This window comes from Typopeltis vanoorti, chromosome 19, assembly GCF_054136105.1.
Source record: "Typopeltis vanoorti isolate ZY-2024b chromosome 19, IOZ_Tvanoo_1.0, whole genome shotgun sequence".
NCBI lineage: Eukaryota > Metazoa > Arthropoda > Arachnida > Uropygi > Thelyphonidae > Typopeltis > Typopeltis vanoorti.
In genome coordinates this window covers 104616005-104629878 of record NC_143567.1, presented here as the reverse complement: position 1 = coordinate 104629878, position 13874 = coordinate 104616005, and the positions used below count along the sequence as shown (strand labels likewise).

At 34.3% G+C, this 13874-nt stretch overlaps 2 protein-coding genes across 2 annotated transcripts in view; both read left to right on the top strand.

The window, feature by feature from the left end:
• Window positions 1-13874, top strand: part of LOC150096419 (uncharacterized) — a 74368-nt gene that overhangs the window by 9502 nt on the left and 50992 nt on the right. The window lies entirely within an intron of this gene.
• Window positions 5214-7038, top strand: LOC150096420 (uncharacterized). The gene has a single exon (XM_090409392.1). The coding sequence runs from the start codon at window positions 5531-5533 to the stop codon at window positions 6842-6844; it is 1314 nt and encodes a 437-aa protein (XP_090265518.1). The 5' UTR covers window positions 5214-5530; the 3' UTR covers window positions 6845-7038.

The window sequence follows — 13874 nt, the reverse complement described above, 5'->3', positions numbered from 1 at the left end:
CCAAATATTCGCAATCTGTCCTCATAATGTAAATCTTATAATCCAGATATATCATTGTGACTCTTCTTTGCACCCTTTCCACGGCTTCTTTATCCCCTTGGAACCCTGGAAACCAAATCTGCGCACAATACTTCATCATATTACCCTGTATATTACGCACAATAATCCAGGTGGGGCCTAGATTATTTTACGTAATATATTGGATCGTTCAAAATTCCACGTACAAACTTTTTAACATCAAAATCAACCATGTTCACATAGGAAAGCATGACCGGAAATGCCACCGGAAGGTACTAACAAAGACAAAAAGATACAGAAAAAAAAAAAAAAAAAAAACAAGGCAGTAAGTAGTGTAAAAAAACTACTAGGCATAATTGAACAGTTCAACAGTAGTTTGTGCATGTGTGCCATTTCAGGGTTCGTAAAATGACGCATGTTCTTCGTACGACGTCGAAAGTTTGAATGAAGAAGCTTCAATTGTTCACCTAGAGCGTTGGCGAACAGCGCTACCTATCACTTTCGGGTGGCATTTCCGGTCATGCTTTCCTATGTGAATATGGGTGTTTTTGAGGCAGTTATCCTCTGAGTTGATTTGCAACTTTTGCTATGTGAGCTTTGAACTTCCCATCCACCTATCCTATCCAAGATTATACCAAGACCCCTAACCTCATCAGTTTCTTGTAGCATAATCCCGATTGACGCTGGAAATATTATCACGCCAAAGTGCATAGGTGTACAATTTCCTCCGATTCTAGATGACACTTGCACTTACCGTTCGTGAAAGGAATAAATACGGCGGTGCTGGGGTCAAAGTGTGGGAAGCCGTTATAATTGATGGACGCACAGAGCTACAAGTGTTGGAAAAGGCACAATAACTGGTAAACGATATTGCAAGGAAGTTCTTGAACGTTATGTTCGATTGTTCCGTGCTGCTGTAGCCGAAGAATTCAATTTTATGGATGACAGTGCTCCACCACATCGTACACTAGCAGTTGAGATACTTTTGGAGACAGATGATATTAATCGAATTTAGTGGCCTGCATGCACCCACATATTTTAACTCCGTAGAAGACATTTAGGACGGAAAAGATAGATGCATTGTGTTGTACTTGGTGCCAAGCATGGTACGACGTGAGAGGCGCATCGCAGTTCGGACATCTTTTATCGTAGAGACATACTAAAATGTCTCTACGAATAATTTTCTGGAAACAGTGTATATTAATTCCTTAACTTCATCCTTAGGAAAGTTGTAAATTTTTGCCAAAAACATATGACGATTTATAACGATTTATAAATATCGCAGTTATCCTTTGAGTTGTATTTGCAACTTTTGCTACGTGACCTTTGAACTTCCTATCCACCTATCCTATCCAAGATTATACCAAGATCCCTAGCCTCATCAGTTTCTTTTAGTAGAACCCATATAATATAATATGCCGCTGGAAATATTATCTCGCCAAAGTGCATAGCGTTATAATTTCCACCGATTCTAGATGGCACTTGACCGGCGTGAAAGTGGTACTCTCTACCGTCCTAATCAATTATACGAATATAATTGATTAGTATGCTAGCAATAAATTTATGCTCACATTTGGCTGTAGTCATGAAAATTTTTTTCATACACAGAGAAAATTTAGTTCGACGTTAGCTTTTGATCATCAGTATACTATGATTATGTCTGCTAATGTATACGTATATATGTGTAATGTAAATATACATGGATATATATGTACTTCTATGCAAATATATATATGTGTGTGTGTGTGTGTTTACATACATGTGCACACACACACATACACACACACACACACACACACATTGTAACAGTCATAATATTGTGAAGGTATATACGATAAACCTGCTCTTTTAATTATTCTATAGCTCACATAGGTAATGAACGTGCCATCGCATGCCCTAGCCAAATTAGAAAATTAAATAATCTGAAGTATTGATACATTCTGGAATGCAGGCTAAAGGCATATACATGGGTCTAAATTCATTGGCCATCCTCTGAATCCTTGTTCTGTTGGCGATTCTAATGAAGAAAGGTCACAAAAACAATAGGCGCAAAATATTTTTCTAGAGAGAATATAAAACATTGTCTTAGAACGAAAATGCTGCACGAGGCTAAGTGCCAATTCTGCGTACTACACAGAAGGGAAAGTACTATGGAAATGAACATCGTTTACATATTACCCGGAGTTCAGAATGAATGAAAATATGTGACTGGATAGTTTCTTATCCTGCCCTTCGGAATGGTACAGGTGTGCCTGGTCACTGCGATCTCTCGATAGGGTTCCACTGGATTTTCCAAGAGAATATCAGCCGATATTTTATGACCATTTACAATACTGCGTATAATTCGCCAGCTGGGGGGCCAATTTGGTAATGTACCCGCTCCGAAATCAATATCTTGCGGCTTCGAATTCTGGTATGGTATCGTTGTCTGTTATTGTCTTGAGGTGGGCAGTGACTCTAGAATTTTTTTACTGTCTATCCTGATAGTGAGTAAAATAATGGGAAAATTATGGAATACGAAAATGCAGCAGGCGTGAAGCACTTGTGGTCCTTAGTCCGAAACAGGGAGTGAGCGTCCAGACTCATATCCAAATATTGCCTCGAACATTGATCCCTGCAAACCGCTATACCTAGAGCCCGTGGAACATGGAAGAGGAGGCAGCATCAGGTATGGTGTCAGCTTGTTTGGGCCCATGCAATTTCTGGTGGTCAAATTGAGGAAACCGATTTACATTTCTATCCTCAAATGGAGGAGATGGATAAGTAGCTAAATAATTATAGTGATCAGAGTGTGAACACGGAGACTTCCTCTAGCACTGGGTGTTTTCGTTTTGCTCATTGTAATAGGAAGAAACGGGATTGCTGTTGTGACAACACTCGTAAAGAAAGAGATTGATGTGACAACATTTGAGAGAAACAATCAAAGAGAATGCTACTGTGTAAACTGCATCTGATAGATATCGAAAACAAGCTGATGGCACAGATAACAGTGTACGTTTGTGACAGAAATCAGATGGTGAATTGCGGTTCTCCGAGAATAAGAGAATTATCGTAATTAATGGATTGCCATAGGATTATAGGCTTGGTCAGCCTTGTTTAATTTTGTGATAGTGATATGGCAAAGTGTTGATTGGGATTATTTTGTGGTTAGTTAACAATGCGATATTTGGAAATTAATAAGACACGATTCCGATATGGACTCAATTTCAGCAAAATCTCGATGGTCATTGACGAAATGATAAAGGTACCTCGGTTTGGCCACATGTAAAGTGGTACATTGACCAGACTTCACTACTGAAAATTAATTAGAATAAAGACTTCCAATGATAACCAATATAGAGCTGAAGTTTTAGGAATGATTTCAAGCATGACAATGAGAAAATAAAGGATTATTAGAAAGTGGAAAACGCGTTAATGTGCAAGTATAAAACTGTCATCTACTAGGGTCTATGAAGATCCTAGAAGATCACACAACTCTTATATTAACTTTTGTTATCAAGTGAGATCAACTATCTTTGCAGATGTGTGAAAGAAGAGATTTAGAAATGGTGATGTCCAATGGGTGATGAACATAGAATAGATATCTAGAGTAATCATTGAACAGATTGAAGATTTCAAATGTATGGAAGTGAATAAGTATGCTGTATTTCTTTCCCGTTGAGTCCTGAAGATGCATTAATATGAAATAACAACAATAATAATAATATATAGAAAGTTAATAAATCTTTAACTCTGAAGCGAGATCAGTGAAATGCTTACTGTACGCTGGAAAAATTTGAAAAGTGAATCGGGTTTTGTCTCGGTTTTGAGCGGATGATAGTTTATCTAATCCTTGAGTCACAATCTGTGCTAGCTTTATGACTTTTCATGTGTTGTTGTCCGAAAAAAAATGAGAGAGTCAACAATAATGAAACATTAGCTTAATCGATACACAGATTCGATTTAGGCAATTGCAGTGTAATGAATTGCTATTTGACACAAAATACGTGAATTTTTAATAAACACTTATCAGCTATTCAGTGGGTGTGGAGGGCATATTTTCTGAATTAGTTAATTCTTGAAATCTTGGTGTAAATAAGAAGCCAACGTGCAATTAATAAAAAGACTACAGGCCACGCCAATTATGATTGCATTTGAAGATTTGGACTCGACAGGCTGTTGTGTGCCGATAGAAATTCTTTCAAATAAACCTGCAAACTGCATCATCTTCTGCTCCATCCAAGACGAAATTATCAACTTCGGCAAATAAACAGATCATGAAGAAAAGCGAAACATGCAGTGGTGAAGTCTCCTTTAATTAAAGCAAGCCATAACTACTGTATAAGGTAAATGATAATACACATCGATATCCGGAAATCACTCAAATGTCAATTACTAAATTAAGAAAACGTTGAACACCATATAAGAAGACAAAAAAATTGTAAACTCAATGTTCTCATGTCAGTTACTTTTAAAACAGATAAAAATAATGATTTCTCTTCTCGGTAGTTTATTGGATTTGATACAGTTGAACCGTTAACATGGTTCAACTGTATCTATATGGCAGTTAGCAGCTACACATTTTATTCTGTAACAGATTTCCTGCAAATGATGCAAATATAAACATTAATAGAGCCTCCGTAGCGCAGTGAGTATAGCGAAGCCCTTCGGTCTAAAAGACCAGGGTTCGATTCCCGTCAGTGACGTGAGGAACCTTTATCTGGTCTCTTTCGACTAAAGGTGAGTTAATCGGTCTCATACGGCTGTGGAGGGTTTTTCCTCCCGCTTTTTCATCCCACAAATAAGGCAGCCCGGTCCCGTGAATACCCACGGCTATAGTCATTAAATATACTACGGCAAGGAAGGCAACGGGAAACCACCTTGCTCATAATCATATCGCTAGTATGGTACTCCCACCAAAGGTATTTCCCGGGGGTATAGGATAGAGGATAAGCATTAATGTAACAATTTTTTTACGGACTGTTTATTCTGCAATATATGGCATTGACATTAAATGCATTTCATTGCTTTTTATTCACACGTAATAGAAAAGTAATAAATATCAATTTTTCAGCTATTTAAAAAAGAATATAACTGTATTCAAAATCACAGCATAAGACCACAACTTCATAATATCTCATCAGTTTCAAACACTTTCAAGTCTTTATTGTGTGTACATTGAATATGAAATACTTTTTTATTTCTTTTGTAGAGAACCATACTCCATGCAAAAAAAGGAATACTGAGATAAAGTTTCTTCAAACTACTTTAAAATAATCAAGAAATCCAAAGTAAGGTTTGAAGAGCAGAAGCAATCATTTGATCTGTAGTAAGTACTGTTCTTACAAATCAACGACCATTATTTCCTCTAGAAATCCAGAAAAGAAGGGTGTTGAAATTAGCAGTTTGTAAAAAGGAAAATGGCAGCAAACAATTGATTTGAGGGAGTAAAAAGAGAACACTCAGCAGGAAGAGAATATATTACCTGATACGCGAATTAAAGAGAAATGTTTTTAAAAAGAAACTGAATTAAATGGATTCAAGAATTCAGTCTAATGACAAACACTTGATGTTGGCTTTCTGTGACAAAAAAGTTTCCCATTCACAATCTCTTAAAGTACACAAAAGCAATCATACTAATGAAAAATCATTCGAGTGTAGTTTCTGCAGTAAGAAATTTACAAGAGCATCAGTTCTCAAGATACACTGTAGAATTCATTCTAATGAAAAACCATATAATTGTACAATCTGTGAAAAGAAATTTGTGCAAGTAGGAAATCTTAAAAGGCATTTAATAGTTCATACTAAGGAGAAACCCTTCCTGTGTACAGTCTGTGGAAAGAAATTTTCACATTTTGCTAATCTTAAAGCACATTTGATAATTCATTCTAATAAGAAACCATATAAGTGTCCAATCTGTGAAAAGGAATTTTCTCGGTCAGATAGAGTTAAACTACACATAAAAACTCACACTAAAGAGAAACCCTTCAAATGTACGATCTGCCATAAAAAATTTTCTCAATCAGAAGATCTGAAAACACATTTATCATTTCATGCTAATGAAAAGCCATTCGAGTGTAGTGTGTGCGGTAAAAATTTTAAAGAAGCTCGAAACCTGAAGAGACACTTGAAAATTCATTCTAATGAGAAGCCATATACTTGTCCAATCTGTGAAAGGAAATTTTCTCAGTCAGGAAATCTTAAAGCGCACTTAGGAACTCACACTAATGAGAAACCCTTCATGTGTACAATCTGTGGAAAGAAATTTTCACACTCGGCTAATCTTAAAGCACACTTGATAATTCATTCTAATATGAAACCATATAATTGTACAATATGTGAAAAGAGATTTTCTCGGTTATATTGTCTTAAATTACACAGTAGAATTCACACTAATGAGAAACCCTTTGAATGTACCATCTGTCATAAAAAATTTTCTCAATCAGAAGATGTAAAAACACATTTATCATTTCATACTAATGAAAAGCCATTCGAGTGTAGTGTGTGCGGTAAGAAATTTAAAGGGGCAGGAAACCTCAAGAGACACTTGAGAATTCATTCTAATGAGAAACCATATAATTGTCCAATCTGTGAAAGGAAATTTTCTGAGTCAGGAAATCTTAAATCGCACTTAAGAATTCACACGAATGAGAAACCCTTCATGTGTACAATTTGCGAAAAGAAATTTTCGATATCAGGAAATCTTAAATCGCACTTAAGAATTCACACTAATGAGAAACCCTTCATGTGTACAGTCTGCGAAAAGAAATTTTCTTTTGCAGGAAATCTTAAAAAACACTTACGAATTCACACCAATAAATATCTCATAGAAGAATGTGCTATCTGACTTAAGAAATTTTTTAATTCAGGAGATCAAAAACACATTTAAGAATTCCTAATAATGAAAATTAATTGCAGTGTGTAATCTATACGATGAAATTTCCTTGTTCAGGATATTTAAAAAAAACACTGTACAATCTACGGTAAATCTTCTTACCATCAAATGATCATAAAAGACACTTAAGAACACACATTAATGAAAATCCCTCGAAATGTATCATCTGTTATAAGAAAATGCCAAAATATAGAATAAAGTAAATCTTTTTTTTTTTTTTTTTAATATTAACTTAAGTTAATATTTAAGATCTTGTTTATTATTTATTATTTAATATTTAAGAAAATATTCAAGATCTAATTTAATGAGATACCCTTGGCGATAAATACATATAATATCATATAATATGACTGCACTTCTTTTTCAATAATATATCTTTTAATTAAGCGACCCATCAAAAAATTCCATTTAATAAATTGTTTTAAAGCAAACCATAGCTGAAATCAAAATGGCATCAAAATTTTCATCGTAGGAATTTTTAACCAATATTTATCTGGAATAAGTCGTCCAAAATCTCATTTGCTCCATTGTACTCACTCTGACTGTTAGAAATCATTGTTAAATTTTACAGATGATTACTAGTTGTAGATTGTCAACTATTACAGATCATTATTTGCAAATAAATTATATTTATGCCATTTTTATAAAATGTGTGCTTGACTAAATACAGTGTTATTGTATTTTGTTAATTAAATTGAAAATATATTATATTGACTCTATTAATGTAAACAATTTAAAAAAAAAAGAAATAAAAACTACATTACGATTATGTGTGATAATTGTTGTTTCCTGAGCACGTAGTAACAAAATTTTAAGCTTCTGTGATAAGGTATGGCACTGTCTCATTCAAATTAGCAATTATATTAACACTCTTAAGAGTTCTTCAGATAGTGATGTCAAAATAGATCAAATGGGGTTTTAGAAATGTCGTGTATGATTGACAAAGTACAATGGCTAACCAGGCCATTAAATTGTCAGATTTCCCACTTTCTTATTTTTAGTAATTAATCTGAAACAACCACAGTCATCTTAACCAAATTATACGTCATAGAACTCCTTCTCTCATATGAATGACTCATGTGCTTTCTTCTTGGCTGATGTTGCTTGCAACGAAATCTTTGTTCCCTTTTATAACCTGTGGTTTCAGATTTCCTTCCGCCATTATACATCGATTATATGCAGAGGCATAATAGAGTGGGGCAGAAGGAGCGGTCCGCCCCGGGAGGCACTTTGAACCTTTTTGAACTTTTGCACTTAATTCTAAAATACAGTCTCGAGAATTCCGTTCCAAATATTGTAATACTGTTGCGAATTTTCCTCACAATTGGTGTAAGTGTTGCTAGTTGTGATTTTTCTAAATAAAATTGATTAAAAATTACCTGCATTACTATGAAATAGACTTGGCCAATGATCGACGATTTTGCAAATAGAAAAGAAAGAAAAATAACATTTTAGAATGTTGAAATTAAAGTTTTACTGCAAAAATAAACATAGTGTTTTAATTTATTTCTCTATACGTTGTTTTGACTTTTTGTAGTATTTCGGTGTACATTGAGAGGGGCGTCAGAAGCTCTGATTATATGTACTCATTATTTGTGATACATCACTGATTATATGTACTCATTATTTGCAAATAACTTATATTTATGCCATTTTATAAAATGTCTCTCCTCTTTCAGACCACTTAGACTTGTTATTCTTGAATTTTGTTCTTATGTAACTCAATATTCCAAACGGTAAAGTCATTTCCACTGATGACTTTATGTTAATAACTCATTCCACCAATTCCAGTCACCAAGCTGAAAGAAAAGCTGAAGTTCTGTAAGCAATGTTCTTGAAGAATATTGTTGATCTACCAGCCATAAACTCTCATGCCATACTCCACATATCCAATGTTCTAGATCTCTTTGTAACCAATTTTCGTTCCAGGTACTGACAACGGTGTACAGTATCTGTACACCGTTGATGTTACATTCTTTTAGTGGCAACACAAACCATGGTCTTGTGAATAAGATTCACATGCATCCTTGTCCGCATTTGAGTATATAGAAGAATTTAATTTCCTTTCAAGTTTAATAGATCCTTTCTTCATGCCATCTTCTTTTGTAGCTTTATGTTCTTTCCTCAGCCATTCTCAACAATGCATTCCTTGGCTTTATTGTTAATGCCATGTAGCATTGTCTACTTTTATATAACGATATAACCTGAGGCGTTTTATAATGCCTACTCACAGCTTGCATAGAAAGTAGTGTTTTTGCCTCTCGATCGCTGGGCTGCTCAAAGAAGACTTAATTTCTATTCCAGTGACTAGAGAAATTCGTTATTAGCCTTTCTTAGACTATGTCCCGATTTAGTCGATCTCTGGCATGGATAAACTGAGTTTTTTTTAATAATTCCTACTGTTATATGATGATGATGATGTAGCATTAGACATTCCTTCTTCCCGTCTCATCCGTACCTTAAGACGGGGAGAGCCCCCCTCCTAATGAGGTATTTATGACAAAATAAATGCAGCCGGTTTCTCACTCCTGTGCTGCATCCCCTAAATCAGCGTTTCCCATATTTTTCCTATGATGGAACACTTCACAAATCCTGAAATTTTCAAGGAACACCTTGGTTATTTTGTAATGTGTTAAGAATTAATTATGGCATAATCATAAAGCGTATTAAGTACACTTATGTATAAGGTGTGACATGTTGAACAAATATAAAATTACATTTAAATCAGTTATCAATCACTGGACTAATGAAATATTGTAGTATATTGTAGTTTCCTCAAGCCAACATCATTAAATTAATTTGTGCTGATTTTCATTGACATATCCCATTCTGATCACCAAAAATGTATATTATTATAAGTACTTACGAGTGAATGCAGACTTTTTCTCCTGTGTGCTGATAGTTTTCCCCTCCTGGAGATCGCTTTGTAGGCTGGAGGTTGATGAATCACTATCTGTTGCGTCACAAACGCCTTCAATAAGAGATTTCTTAACACCAAAGTTACACAAAGTCCCTTGTCTCTTATTCATAGTAAAATTTAAATCTGTAGGCTTTTTACTTTTATAAAATCACGGTACTACGGTTTGGAAAGAAGCATTTTCACCCAACAATAGGAACTTGTCGAGAAAGTATTCACTATTACTAGATTTGAGAACCGGATACATACTACCTTGATCGTCAATTTCAGTGGAAAATTTTTCTTTATACTTCCTTGCTGATTGGTCACTGACATTTGCAACATTGATGTTATTTCGTTCAGTTTTGAGAAGAGAGGATACACCGCTCATTGTTGTAATCGGCTTGTCGGCAATTTTTATGATCGGTCATAAACAGGAGTATTTTCTTCCCCAAATTACTTCCATGTTTAAAAATACACGGCTTGGTCACTGACATCACATAATACTTATTCACGTTCTGTGGAACACAATTTTGGAAACTCTTCCCTAAAGGAAAGTATTTATGATTGTAATCTATGTTTACGGGCCGGTTTGCCAGTTATGAGTGACGCCAAACCCAAGCTTCCGGGTGAAAGAAGAAAGCCAAAAAAAAAAAAAAACTATACTCCTGTATGAGATCGGCAAACTCACCTTTAGTGGAAAGATACCAGATAAAGGTTTCTCGTGTAATGGACGGGAATTGAATCTGTGTTTCCGACCAAAAGGCTTCCAGTATACCGACTGAGCTCCGGAGGCTCTATTGGACATAATGTTATTATGCTCAGTGTAATATTATAACACTTGCTCTAGCAATAAACACTACTCTTTTTCTTCTCCAGATCCGAATCTTCCTTGAAATCGTGTTATAGAAATTATTCGTACTCGAATGAGTAGATTTAATCTCCTCTCCTTTCAAAATTCTGTACCCTATAATATGACATTGTCCTTTAAAGAGAGGGCCCTCGGCATTCAAAAAAAAAAAGAAAGAAAACAGCACATTCCAATTGGATTGAAACAAAAGCTTCAGGATTTTCTCAAGGCATTGATTATAATTGCGAAACAACCATCATTAAATGTGAGTCTCACTGTAGATGAGTTTCATGCAAAAATCTCACGTTGCTTAAATACAAATCTTGCCTTTCTGTTACATACCAAGTCAGTTAAGAGCAATTTCTGTCGTCCCACATGTCTAATCTAGATGACCTTATTGAAACAACATTTAAAGACAAAACTAAGCAATTGCACTTACCCCGTCTGGTGACTGGGGTAAAAGAATAGTCCCAAGTAGCCCATATATGTCGTAAAAGGCGACTAAAATGGGTATATCCAGTGCCCATTTCATGTTATGAAAATGGCATAAGATTAATTGATTTTGCAAGAAATCTTACAATCCCTGAAAATAAAACCAATTAATTACTACATAAGACAGTATAAACAAAAATGGCTAGAACATTTAAATAGAATGGACAACAGCAGACTACCAAAAATATTATACAGATACAAAATAAGTGGAAAAAGAAGAATCGGAAGACCAAGAAAGAGATGGCATGAAACCGGAACAGGCCACTTGGCCTAAATTCCATGTTAGCAAGAAGAAGCAAGTGTCAAAAATATGATCATATGTACAACCTGTTTTTCACATAAAAAAGCAGAAAATCAGCTAGATCGTGTGATGATTGATAGAAAACATGCGACAGATATCGTTAATGTAAGACGTTTTAGAGGAGCGTATTGTGATACGGATCATTACTTGCTTAAGAATTAAATATAAACAAAGAATAAAAATGGGTAGTGGAAGGAGAACAAGATATGACGTCCAAAAAATAAAAGATGAAAAAATCAGACAGAAATATGTTGAAAGATTGAGGGAAGAAATAAATGAAGAGAAAGAGGACGAATATGCCAATAATGTGACTATAGATTAAAAAAAAAAAAAAATGGGAAAGAATCAAGAATAAAATTACCTAAGTGGCTGAAGAAGTTTTAGGATTCAGAAATAATGATAAACGAAATGAATGGTATGATTTGGAATGTAGAAAATGTGTCGAAGACAGAATACAGCTCATCTAGAGATGATTGATACTCTAGCACAGTGGTTCTCAATCTGGGTGCCACAAGGGTGCCGCGAAATTTTGAATCGTTTATTTGAAAAAAGCAAAATATTCAATTGCCACAAATAACTAAATCAAAAACAAAAAAATTATATATTTTGATTTTAATGGATGAAGCGTATATAAAAATTATAATTTTTTGTATCACTCTTATATTATATCCTGGGATTTCATTAGATCACCGCGCGTAGTAACTAGATATGTGACGACACATAAATACTGGAGAATGAACTAATGAATGGTTAGTTGTCCTGCTGTCTGTTTTAGTATTTCTCTGTTCAGTGTGACAAGTATTATACATGATCATTTCCCCTAAACAAAAATCATGAGTCTTTTGTCATTGGTGAGAATAAACGAAGTACGATATTAAAGTCGTTAAATTCAGTGAGTAGAAGTTTTTCTTATTGTTATATATTACAACTATAACGAGAGACATGGCAAACAAATGTTTTTCTTTTTTCCATCCGGAAAAAAAATTGTTTACTTGAAATAAATTTTAAAATAAAATATTGAAGTTACATATGCCCTTCAAAATCATGAATAATTTTTTCCTTAAAAAAAGAAGTGACGATCAAGAAATGTCTACTTGTAGCGAAGCTAAAGAACCAATTCGCACTAATAAATTATCAAAAACTGATACTTGCATTAATGAAGATTTGACTATTTTTAACGTTCAGCAACAAAAAAGCACTAACGAAACAACAGAAACAGAAAGAATAAGTTCATGTAAAAAGGGAACAATGAAAAAGAATGTAAAAACTCGTTTATATCAAGAGAGCTATCTAAAAATGGGGTTTACGTGGTGTGGTAATAAATTAATTCCCAGACCTAAGTGTATTTTGTGTGGTTTGGTTCTATCAAATGAGGCTATGGTTCCTAGCAAATTATTGCGACATTTCTCCACAAAACATGACAACTTGTCGAATAAAAATCCTGAATATTTCAAAGAGTTAATAAGATTACAAGTAAAACAAAGTAAAAATTTTGTAAGAAAGTGTACAATTTCCGACCGAGTTCAAGAAGCGAGTTATTTAGTCGCTGAAATAATTGCGAAGGAAATGAAGCCTCATACTATCGGCGAAACCTTGATTCGTCCGGCCTGTTCAGCAATTGTGAGAACAATGTTTGGTACTGAGGCAGAAGAAGAAATAAAGAAGATTCCATTATCAAATGATACTATGAGTAGACATATTAATGATCTGTCAGTCGATATTGAAAAGTCAGTTATAACCAGAATAATCGAATCAAAATTTTTCAGTTTGCAGTTAGATGAGTCAACTGATATCGGTGGTAAAGCACACTTACTTGTTTTTACTCGATTCATTGAAGATAAAATTATCGAAGAATTTCTGTGCTGCAAGGAATTCGAAGAAACTACTACGGGAAAAGATGTTTTTGATATAATGAACACATATTTTAATACAAATGGTCTATCTTGGAAAACTTGTGTGGGTATATGTACAGATGGTGCACCTTCTATGGTTGGAATTACAAAAAGGTTTGTTTCCTTTACTAGAAAAGAAAATGAGAACATTATAACGACTCATTGCTTCATTCATCGTGAATCATTGGTGGCAAAGACAATAGGCTTGAAATTAAAAAGTGTATTAGAAGAAATCATTCAGATGGTTAATTATATCAAGGCCAGACCATTAAAATCAAGAATATTTGCAGGACTATGTGAAGAGATTCAATCTCATTACAAGAATCTTCTTCATACCGAAGTAAGATGGCTTTCAAAAAGTCACGTATTGGATCGTTTTTTTTTTTTTGAACTTAAAGAAGAAATATTAATGTTTTTTCCAAAATGAAGACAAACCAGAATTCTATAAATTATTACAAGATGATTTTTGTGTTCCAAACTAGCCTATTTAACAGACATATTCGATCATCTGAACAAGCTGAACTCCAACATGCAAGGAAGAAATGAGAATA

Bases quoted from the DNA above. Each gene is read 5' to 3' on its own strand.
- LOC150096420 (XM_090409392.1), top strand. From the start codon at position 5,531: ATGGATTCAAGAATTCAGTCTAATGACAAACACTTGATGTTGGCTTTC.